At 43.7% G+C, this 11,337-nt stretch overlaps 2 protein-coding genes across 3 annotated transcripts; one reads left to right on the top strand and one right to left on the bottom strand.

Moving 5' to 3' along the window:
• Positions 1–32: 32 nt before the first annotated feature.
• Positions 33–6,591, bottom strand: ik (IK cytokine). The gene is made up of 20 exons (XM_027026101.2): positions 6,576–6,591; positions 5,770–5,836; positions 5,335–5,427; positions 4,983–5,042; positions 4,726–4,893; positions 4,504–4,618; positions 4,088–4,158; positions 3,908–3,954; positions 3,603–3,766; positions 3,235–3,343; positions 3,104–3,143; positions 2,734–2,899; positions 2,554–2,572; positions 2,302–2,380; positions 1,729–1,812; positions 1,556–1,613; positions 1,368–1,456; positions 1,128–1,236; positions 845–879; positions 33–271 (listed from the first exon to the last, which is right to left on the bottom strand). Exons 1-20 carry the CDS (start codon positions 6,589–6,591, stop codon positions 244–246), a joined length of 1,617 nt encoding a protein of 538 aa, XP_026881902.2. The 3' UTR covers positions 33–243.
• Positions 6,592–6,996: 405 nt separating this feature from the next.
• ndufa2 (NADH:ubiquinone oxidoreductase subunit A2) lies at positions 6,997–8,761 on the top strand. 2 transcript variants are annotated; one of them, XM_027026103.2, is made up of 4 exons: positions 6,997–7,144; positions 7,251–7,357; positions 7,439–7,565; positions 8,136–8,761. In XM_027026103.2, the coding sequence occupies exons 1-3, from the start codon at positions 7,047–7,049 to the stop codon at positions 7,528–7,530; spliced, it is 297 nt and encodes a 98-aa protein (XP_026881904.1). In that variant the 5' UTR covers positions 6,997–7,046; the 3' UTR covers positions 7,531–7,565; positions 8,136–8,761. The 2 variants fall into 2 exon arrangements, with proteins under 2 accessions (XP_026881904.1, XP_026881903.1); XM_027026102.2 differs by lacking the exon at positions 8,136–8,761 and having other exon boundaries at positions 6,998–7,144; positions 7,439–7,623.
• The last annotated feature ends 2,576 nt before the right edge of the window (positions 8,762–11,337 follow it).

Raw genomic sequence — 11,337 nt, 5'->3', positions numbered from 1 at the left:
TCTTATGTTGCAGTAAGAGCATTTACACACAGTCAAGAGTGCGGACTCATTTATTTGACGTTAGACATTTTAAGCAGAGCACTGACCCACAGCTGGCTGACAGTATTGTTGCATAAATTGCATTCAAAGTTAAGTTATTTGATGGATCACAAGCAACTACAAAAAAACAAAAACAACCCCCCCCCCCCCAAAAAACAAAAACCCAAACATTAAAAAAAAAAAAATCCAACCCTTCCCAAACATTTAATACTTTGGCCTCTTCACCTCCACCCTGAAAGACAGATGTTATAACTGTTAATTACATGTTAATTATACCAGCACAGGGCACACAAGGATGTGAAGTTCCCTGTCTTCACTAGTTATTGGGGGTGTGTTGCTCTGTTAACAGGCCTTGGGTGTATTCTGTTCAGAGAAACTGTTGGCCATTAGGATCCAAACTAATAAAATATACAATATATAAAATATGCAAAAGTGTACGGGGAAGAATATGGGCAAAATATAGACATGTATGTAAACCAAATATTAAATATGTGTGTTGTGTAAAGTGCAGATGTGTGCATGTGTAAGTGAGCAGGAGGTGGTTGAATGGAAAGATAATAAAATTATAAATACAGAGCATATCTTGTGTAGGGTGTATAGGTGTTGTACAGTAGTCCTGTGTGTGTGTGTGTTTAATTTTGCGACACTGAGACACACAGCTGAAGTGCTAAACTCCTGTGTTACCTTATGAGTAAACTGGCTCTGTGTAAGTATCTTAACACTGTCTGGAATAGAACTTTCTCTACTGGGCCACTGATGTGTGTGTGTGTGTGTGTGAGAGAGATAGAGAGAGAAGTGTACTAACCCATCAGCCTCCATCTTCTTCCTCTTCTCAATGATCTAGGGAACAGACAGACCGACACATGATCACATTATCCCATTCTTACAGGTCAATGTTAAGACCAATAAAAGAACTGCAGGTCTACTGGTGACAGTCAGTGTGCTAACGGTGTCCTGGATGTGTGTGTGTGTGTGTGTGTGTGTGTGTGTGTGTGTGTGTGTGTGTGTACTGCCAGGGACGAAAGCAAACACACACCACCCCACTGATACCCCCCCCCCCGCGCGACACACCCACACAGGCGACTCACAGCGCTGATCTTCTTCCACTGTCTGTCCAGTTCTGCCTTCTCATTAGTCTCTTTGAAGCGCCGTGTCTTCCTACCCTCAGACATCTTGATGCCATACTGGAACGCAGCCCTAGAGAGACAAACCACACGTGGGACAGGCAGGACACACACACGGTCCACACCACAACCGTGGAGAAAGAGTGGGAATGCTGAGATGTATGCAGGTGTGTGTGCATGTATGGTGTGAGTGTGTGGTCCTACTTTGGCAGGGCCTCTTTATTGTTCATGTAGTCACTGTACTCCTCCTGTGTATCAAAGTCCCATCGGCCCAGGGGTCCCTTCTTATTCCCCTGCGCGCGCGCACACACACACACAATTTTATTCCTCTACACGTCTTATTCACGTGCGCACGTGCACACGCACATGGTGAAGACGTGGTTAATACACACCTGGTCCATCTTGCTGTAGTCCACCTCTTCATCACTGTCTACCGCTAAATCATCCATCCTACACACACACACAGGTTATTATATTCCTCTCCTCATCCACTCCGGCCAGCTCAAATCTCTGGACCAGTATCTGGTTGGGTGTGGCAGGGTGAGGTTGGTGCAATGGCACTCACGTAGCGGGGTAACACTCTGCGTAGCTGTTGGACATGCCAAAGAAATCCCCCACCTGTTTCTTCTCTTCCCGCCGTGTCCCAGCTGTGAGATGCAGTTAAAGAACAGCACACTAGGTGGTGCTCACTTTCAGCGAACACCAGAGACAAACCCAGCTGTCGGGACTCCACATTCAGGTGAAAACAACATGTAACATTTGTCCTAAAGAAAACAAACTTCAGTGTGTCTTGTTCTAAGGAGCTTAACGACCAGAATTCCCAGGTGCAGGATGTGATCCTACGCTAACGTACACACACCTGGGACCTCCGTCAGAGACGCCGCCCAGTCTTACAGAGGCAGCACCAACTACTCAAAATGTTCAAGTTTTCAAGTCTTTGAAGTTTGATTATTTCTTGAATAAATGGCACAATAGAAGCTGGATGACGTGAGAACGCAGTCGGACCTGCTGTACAACCAAAACAAATGACCTGTTTCTACTGGAGAAAATGAAAAAACTGTCAACATACAGTGTCAACAACAGAGCTGGTGTAGGGGCTACCGACCTGCTGCAATGTGTGTGTGTATATAAAGGATATGTCTCCTGCCACTGCGTAGACGCTGCTCCCGCAAACTTCTCATTGATCAGTTTGATCTGATCCTTCACTGATCCAGGACCTGTGGACAGAATGGAAGCAGCTTTAGTCCTGAACCCCCTCCCCCCCCCCCCCACACACACGTACATGCAGACACATCTTCAGTTCAGCACAGGTCTCTACAGACCCGGCCGGACTGCCCCAGTTGGATCTACTCACGCAGCTCTGGGAGGAGATGGATCTGTAAACACTTACCTTTCTCTATGTCAACTGCCTGCAAAAGGAACACACACACACAAAGATTAATACATCAGACACACACAAGAAACATGCACATACACACAATATGGATGCATGGCTTTGGTTTGGTCTACAACAGTGTAACCCATTCCAAACCTATGGTGTATTTATTCTCTCATTCTCTCTCTCCCTCACCTCATCATCAGCTCGAGGCTTCTCGAAGTAGCTATGGTGCCTCTTCTCCTCATCCCTCTCTCTCTCCCTCTCACGCTCTCTCTCCTTTTCTCGGTAGCGTTCCTTTTCTTTGTCCCGTGTGGGTTTGGATGTGGATGGGATGTAGTCTCCAATATCGTCAAAGATGCTACGCAAACACACAAATCAGCGACTTTAAAAAGACGCTCAGCACTTCCTCTCAACATAGGAAGCGTACACGGAGAACGTTCATCACGTAGCCTTAGTGTAACGTGACTGTCTCTACATAATATGACCATCCCATCATCTCAAAGTGAGCAATTAGGGAACAACAATAAGGTCGTTGCCTTGGTAATGCTGTAATCGGACTCACTTTATGTCAGCTTCTGGGGCTTTGCGGTCATCAAGTCTCCCTGAAAGCACAACAAACAGTAAATTAACAATGGAAGCTTTCCAGCTGGTGGTCAGAAGCTGTTATAGGGCTGCTACGGAGATGGCCACTACCTTTCTCCTTCCTCTTGAGTTTCTTGTTTCGTGTGCCCTGCCTCAGGTAGGAGAGAATCTGGGTCAGCTTACTGATCACGATGTCGTTAGTGGTGAGGGTTGTCTGAGCCTGGGGGAGAGTGTGGAACAGGCACACACATACAAACACACTTCCTGTATGACTGAAGATTTAGTTCAGGAAATATTTGCTCATAAGAGAAAAAAAAAAAAGCCCTTCCAACTCTACACGTGACGTACTTTTAACGTGTCTGCATTACTACATTTGTGAGAGCACTGGACAAAGCTGCATCCTAGACTGGGGTTTGGGGTGGGGCTGTGTGTGTGTGAGGGGGGTGAGGAGGTGTGTGCGCACGCGTGTGTGGCAGCACCTCCATGGTTGGGCAGTCGGCCTTGCTGCGGATGAGCGTAGTGGGGATGTCAGTGTCAGCGTACTCATCCTCTAGGTCCACCACGTAGGCCATACGGCCTGGCAGGAAGAGCTCGTTTCGCTCCGTCTGACGCCCTTTAAACAGGATCCTGTAAACGTTCCTCCCTATGTAGCAACACACAAACGCCCACACACAGGTTGGTCTTCACAAGGCTTGTTTTCAGGCAACATCATTATTTAAAAATGAAATGTTTTTAAAAACTGTAAAACAAAAGCCCTTCTCAATGTTTATTTTATTCCACTCACCCAGACGGGTCTTAAACTCAATCTTCTGCTCGGGGTCTTCATCCTTCCTGAAAACACAAACACACACATTTGCAGGTTGCTTAATCAGACAATGGCCCTGTGCTGTAGAGCAGCGTAAGCAGACACTTGGTGCTGTAGATCTGTACGTCAGACACATACGCAGGTGCTGATCAGACATACTTCACTTCTTTCTGTGCTTTCTCCATCATGTCCTCCTCTTCTCTCTCCTTACTGGTGATTTCAGCTCTCACCTGGAAACAAAAGATGTTTCCATTTAAGCACACAGGGGCAGTTTTCATACGTCACTTGATTTCAGATACGTTATTTCTATCAGCAGTGATGCTGTTACACTACATAACATACAACATAAACTCTGATTAAAACATCACTAACAAACTGATTATAATGTACCCGACGTTTAGCTGGAATCTCTCATTACATCACCACCACTCTCCACAAATCAAAACTATCTTACATATTTGACAAACTTAGCAGGGCATCATTTACATGTATTAACACTTAAACGAAAAGAAAGTTTGTCCTGTTGTGGAGGTTGTACTGTGGTGCTGATGTGGTTACGGTGTGATGCTACTTGCCTTCTGCAGCAGGGCGAAGTCCAAGCCCTTCACCAAGTGAGTGTGTTCCATGTCACCACCCAAGAACTTGGACTCCTGGATCAGCTGACGCCTCTTTTCTGCTGCTGATTTATCCCTGAGAAGACAGGAGAACACATGAGGCCCCAGTACATACACATGCGCACACACACATGCGCAGGCTTGTGTGGCCTGTGTTACTGAGTGCGGGGGGGGGGGTCTCACGCCTCTGCTGTGGGGCCCACTGCTCTGTAGTTAGCTGTGGTGCTGATCAGCTCTGTTTCCTCATAGTCCTTGTTCACGCCGTCGCGTCTCTCGCGTGCTCGGTCTCTGTATTTCTCCGCAAGCTCGCGCTCGCGTTCCAGCTCCTGCTGTCGAAGCTTCGCATAGTAGCTGCACAAAAGGGAGTCGCACATCAGCCCCACGGGACCGGACCGTGCCGTCAGCCACCTCCAGGGGACTGCCCTGCCAGCCCAACTCACCTTTTCTTCTTCCTTCTGCGAGCAGCAGGATCCTCATCCTCATTGTACTCCCGTGGCATTCTGGGAAAATTGAGAATCATAGCAGTGCATTAGCCAATCAGAACTCAGGGAAAACTATGCACAAACAAATTTTGACTGGATATTTAATGCAGCGGAATTCATGGTTCAGCAATTTAGGAGTAACAGTCTTTCCCCTTTATAGTACAAGTCTGTCCCAGCGAGAGAAACGTCACCAAAATACACAAACAAAAGAATGAAACAGTATCAGCAGCCATGGACTGAGCACCAATAGCACATTTTCAGACCACAGCAGAATCAGTGCTGTCCTGAACAGAACTGCTGCTCTACTTACTCATGATGACGGGACTTTGAGGGCGGAGCCGAGGGCGGGGCCGCCCGGGGGGTCATCAGCAGCTTCCTGAAGTCTTCATTGGTCAGCTTGGATCTAAATATTACAGACAGAATATCACATGTAGCAGGGAGATCAGCCAATGAGGGCACAGGATAACAACAGTGTGTGAGACTATCTGGTGCTTAATCAACTTTCAAAGTGTAATTAATCTGACCACTGGCAATAATCTCCAAACACTTTAAAGCATCCATTCTGAGGAGATTCCCCAGGACAGGGACTGCCAAGTAACTCATAAAACAAAACAGAATGAGATTTGGAGATTGCATGACACCACACACAATGATTTATTCATGATGAAGACTGTCCATTATTTAGATGCAGTGTCTGTTTTTCAAATGCAAAAACTGTGTGAAACCCTGGCATATCCAAACTCACTGCAGAGCTGCTCTGGCGTCCTCCACATCATGGCCGTCTGGGGCCAGTGGATTGGAGTACAGCTCAGCTGTAAGAAAGAGCACAAACTTGATCAAGCCATCAGTCACAGGTCCCACTCAAGTGTCCAATTCCCTGACTCCCACTAACTAAAAAGCTGAATCTTCATGAACTATAATGAAAGGAAATATCAAGTAACCATAACAGCCACTCACATAATAAGGGAAATGCAAGAAAATATATATTTTTGATAAGGCAACTAAAATTTAAAGATGCTGCAAACAAAATTCCCTGATATTCTACATCTTTACTCAAATAATGAGCAAATCCCCAGACTTCCCATGTCTGGAACGCTCTTTTTAAAGCTAACGACTTTCTTTCAGAAAATTCTTATGTGTGCTATGCTCTATCCATAAAATGATCATAGTAGCTAGGTGTGCTTCAGAGGTGAGCTCCACGCAGGGACGCCGACTTCCCTACTACTCCACCAGCAGGTTCATCAGAAACCTTCACGACGGAAGGACAATTAGCAGAGCTACTGAGACTAACTGCGTGATAACGTAGCTAATGAGCTAAAAACAGATGAACATTACGCAGATCTCATCTTTAGTAGCTCATATTACGTCTTTAGTGGTATTTAGTAGTATTTAGTGGCTAATATTCCGTCCTTAAAGGTAGTCTTTAGTGGTATTTAGTGCGGCCTTGTGTTTATGAAGAGTCCCAACAGGCCGCTAGCGAGTGAACACACACTACAAAGACGCCATGCTAGCCATTTCTACATAAATAAGAAGCAGTTTATCGACACTTACATTCCCGCTCCGGCATTGTGGTCGCTGGTTTACTATTAAATTATATTATATTGGTCTATAAGACAGCTGATCGCCAAACTGCTCCGAGAAACGCGTCTGCTCTTCTACGGTTCCTCAGAGCCACAATGGCAGGATGCGCCGCAGCGCCGGCTACTGTGCTGGAGCGTGAAGGTTCCTGCCTCCGTTAATACTACTGTACCTGCAGTAACATTTATAACATCGGTGAGTAAAATCGCACGTGTCTAAATAGACGCCGTGTATTACACCTAAAACATGTAGTTAATATGTACTTGAAGAAAAGAGTCCGTTTCGAACTTCCTGTCAGGTTATTCTGCCAAATTTCCACGTTAAAATATTACGCGAACCCGCAGTTGTTGAACCTCTCCAGCAGGCGGCAGTACAAGATCCCAACTGGCGTTTCCGCGTAACCGTGAAGGTGAAGGAGAGCGAAGGGGAGCGAAAAGGAGCGTCATGGCCGCTGTGAGAGCTGCAGGGTCCAACCTCGCCAGAAACCTTCGGGAGCTTCGTCTGCATTTGTGTCAGACATCAGCTGCTAGTCAGGGAGCGAGGTGAGGCTCAGAGACCCGGACTGGAGGAGCGCGGACCTCAGTCCGATAACTGCTTACATTTAGCAAAGTTACACTGAATGTGATGTTGTGTTTTGAATTTTACCAGGGATTTTGTTGAAAAGCAATATGTGACATTAAAGAAGGCAAACCCTGAGTTTCCCATTCTGATCCGGGAGTGCTCTGGTGTCCAGCCCAAGCTGTGGGCCCGCTACGGTAAGACACACGTGGGAATGATGCCCTGTTGTCTTTCTGTTAGGCACACACGATGGACTAACATGTTGTGTTCTGTTTCAGCGTTTGGTAAAGAGCAAAGTGTCGCCCTGGACAACATGAGTGCAGAGCAGGTGGCCAGAGCTCTGGAGAAACTAGCCAGTGTGAAGGCCTGACCGCTCTGCCCCAAGTCATCGTTCCTGTCTGTGTGGAAAGTACAGTTGTAATTATTAATAAGTCTGGGTTACAATAAATGCGTCTGGTAAATATGTCTGGCTCCAGTAAATATCTTTCTTTCTGCTACAAATGTATGCACATACTTTTAATAGAATTAAGACCTGATTTTCTGTACAAGTGTATAAAAAGTCTGACACTAAACTTGGTTTTAGTTTTATCTCCCTCACTTATCATGAAGAGAGTAATGTGTTGTTATTTATGGTTTTGTATCAGTAAAGTGCCCAGGGATTGGCTCATGTTTTTGAAAAAGTTTTTTTTTTTTTTAATGTGCCTTTTCTATCATGGGGATGACACTTATAGGCTACTGTAATATTTTGTTCCTTGAATGTAGTGGATGAGTCATCGATGGCATAGGTACCATATCCCTGTTATTGCATTCTGGTGGCCATTTTTCAGATTCAACAAGCTTTTTTCCTTAGAACATAAACACTGCTCACATACGTACACAAACACTGTTTACATATGAACCTTTAGACAGTTGCAGGTATTAAAATCACAGTGTAAAGTGAACATGCTGCTTCTTTGTGTTTTCCTGTTTTACTAGGACTCGCCTGCCAGCTCCTGGCCACACAGTGCAGGACTGAAACCCTGTTAGTAAGAACATGGCTGTAATTGTTGTGCATGAGTGTGCATTCTGGCTACAAAGCTTACGTGCTGAACTGTTCTCCAACTCTGGAAGAATGTTTTTGTACTTAATTGAAAGTGTATCAGGGCAGTGGTAGCTCAGTGGTGTTTGATTTGTAATCCAAGGATTGCTGGTTCAAAGCTACTGCTGGGCCCCTGAGCAAGCCCCTTAACTCTCAATTGCTCAAGTTGTACTTGCTCATAATTGTAGGTTGCTTTGGATAAAAGTGTCAGCTGAATGTATCTGTGAATGTCTTTTATTTGGTGCATGTGTTTAATTTTTTCACCTCATGTAAACCCACATCATTAATGAATTGCATCTCTCTGATTCAGTTCATTAATTCATTAAGCCAAATACAGTGTACATGTCCTTTTTAAAGTTGATAAGATTAATTTATTTATCCTATTATTTGAGGCAAACAGACCAATGCAAATTCCTGCTGTGTAATTAATGTACCTGTAAGAGAAAACAGAGGCCTGTGTTGTATGAATGATCCATGTTGTGTGGGCGTACAGTGATGTCCCTCTAAACCTGCAACAGGCGTCAGGCTTCCTGCTCAGCGTTCCTCTATCCTCCACACGGAGGTGTTCAGACCTGCTTCTCTCTTCTCCTGCAGTACTGTAACAGCCCTCTAGATGCCGGCAAGGGGGCGATGAGCTGGAATGTGAGGTTCCTGTAGGCCCAAAGAGGAAATCCCCCTGCACTGAGCCCTCCTGCATGTCGGCTGGAGTGGAGGTTGATTTATTTATGAATCAAGGCCACATGTGGCCGTGATTTAAAAAAAAAATGGAGGCAGGGATTCAGGTGTGTGTGTGTGTGTGTGTGTGTGTGTGTGTGTGTGTGTGTGTGTGTGCAAACATTTCCCAGTACACAGCAAATATCCCAGTAATGATTACTGATTCATCTTAGAGAATTGATTTTTTTTTTGTAAAAGTGGTGTTCTCTATGTGTCTACATACAAGCTCACACTAACTGCATATCAATATAAGCGTATATAACCAATAAATATGTAATGTATAAAAGTACAAATATGCTAAGTGCCTGGTGAGTCTAATTTAGACGTAGTTTTACCAGAGCATGGAACAGGCCAAGTCTGGGATAATTAGGAAAATGAATAATGAATGATGAATGATGGATTGGGCTTCAGCATGAGAACTGATGGTATGGTAATATGACTTACTGAAGGTAGGGCACATCGTAAAATTCTCCCTACTGTCTGTAACAAATCTGTTATATGTGCAGTAAAACTGCTCCATCACACAGTGATTTGGCTGTTAAGCACTCTGGTGAGGGTGTGTGTTCTGTTGAAGACTCTGGTGAGGGTGTGTGTTCTGTTAAGGACTGGTGAGGGTGTGTGTTCTGTTAAGGACTCTGGTGAGGGTGTGTGTTCTGTTGAAGACTGGTGGTAGTGTGTGTTCTGTTGAAGACTCTGGTGAGGGTGTGTGTTCTGTTAAGGACTCTGGTAAGGGTGTGTGTTCTGTTAAGGACTGGTGAGGGTGTGTGTTCTGTTAAGGACTCTGGTAAGGGTGTGTGTTCTGTTGAAGACTGGTGAGGGTGTGTGTTCTGTTAAAGACTGGTGGTGTGTGTTCTGTTAAGGACTCTGGTAAGGGTGTGTGTTCTGTTGAAGACTGGTGAGGGTGTGTGTTCTGTTAAGGACTCTGGTAAGGGTGTGTGTTCTGTTAAGGACTCTGGTCAGGGTGTGTGTTCTACACAATACACACACTACACGTGATCTATTTACACTACAATCAAATGAACACACTACACACTTCACACACTACATATGATCTATATACACTAGTATGCTACATACTTCACACACACACTACACACTGCACACACTACACATGATCTATATATACTAGAATGCTACACACAAAAACACACCAAAACACTCACCAACATTATTTTAACTTTGTTTGTTTCCCAAACTAATATAGGCAGAACTTATAGTTTAGTACTGAATTCTTTAGAATGTTTCTATCATGTGTTTTTTAAGTGTTAAGTGTTTTTAATATTAAATTTAACATTAATTATATTATATTATATTATATTACACTAAATATATGTACAAACTTAAAATCTACAATGTATGAGTTGGTCTAAGAATCATCAGTGTCTAGCACTATTCTGCTAACATAGAAGGGCTCTACTTCAAATTCATAACAAATACATAACAAATAGATAATAAATACATAACAAATACATAATAAATTCATAACAAATACATAATAAATACACAACAAATACATAAGTATTATTTGCAGGAAGCAAAATCATTGTTGACCAGTGGAATCAAAAGCAGTAATCCAAGAAACTATTCATTAAATTAAAAGTATGTTTATGGGCTCCAACCTTCTTTGATCTAAATCCCATTTCCTGTCACTGTAGGGCGTTAAGACACAGAGACTTCCAGTTAACACTATCACATTACTTTCACTTATTTTCACACATTTACAGACTTAATGAAAACATGTCATGACTGCAGACGGAAGTGAATCTCATACACAAACAGACCTGTGGTGCCTGTGGAGCAGGTGTGGAGTTACCACACATCACTTCTCATCCAGCTCACCAAGAAGGTACCTGCAGAAAATGCCTGAGAACATGAAGACTTTAACTCTTTAAATCTTTACTCTCATAACTCCGAAAGACATTCATGACATAAACATGCCACAGTGTTGGTCAGCTCAGGTAAAGTTACACTAGTAAAAAAAAATACAGTCCATACTGTGATAGGCTAACTTGAGTTGAACTAGTACTGGATCTATGCAGAAAATCTCTCAGTATCAACAGTAAACAGCATAAACAAAGTTGATCAGACTCAAACTGACACCCACAGTTTGCATTTTGGTCTTTGTTTAGTGACTGAAAGGTTTTATTCACTTGATCATGAGTTTTATTGTTTGATGGTAAAAGAGTTAGCCCTTGCGCAAGGGCTGCAATGTTTTGTGAGGGACAGAGCATATTACAAATAAAATTTGTTGTCTTGGACAGCAAGATTCTGTTAGAAACAGTTAAAACTGTTTTAACAACATCATTTCTTAGACAAAATCTTAGACAAATGAGTGTAACCATAAAAACTGGGTCATGCTAATTTATGCAACACAAAGTGGATAAA

The sequence above is a fragment of the Electrophorus electricus genome, chromosome 6, assembly GCF_013358815.1.
Source record: "Electrophorus electricus isolate fEleEle1 chromosome 6, fEleEle1.pri, whole genome shotgun sequence".
Classification (NCBI taxonomy): Eukaryota; Metazoa; Chordata; class Actinopteri; order Gymnotiformes; family Gymnotidae; genus Electrophorus; species Electrophorus electricus.
Note: the sequence above shows the minus strand (reverse complement) of the source record. Positions and strands in the feature narration are given on the sequence as shown.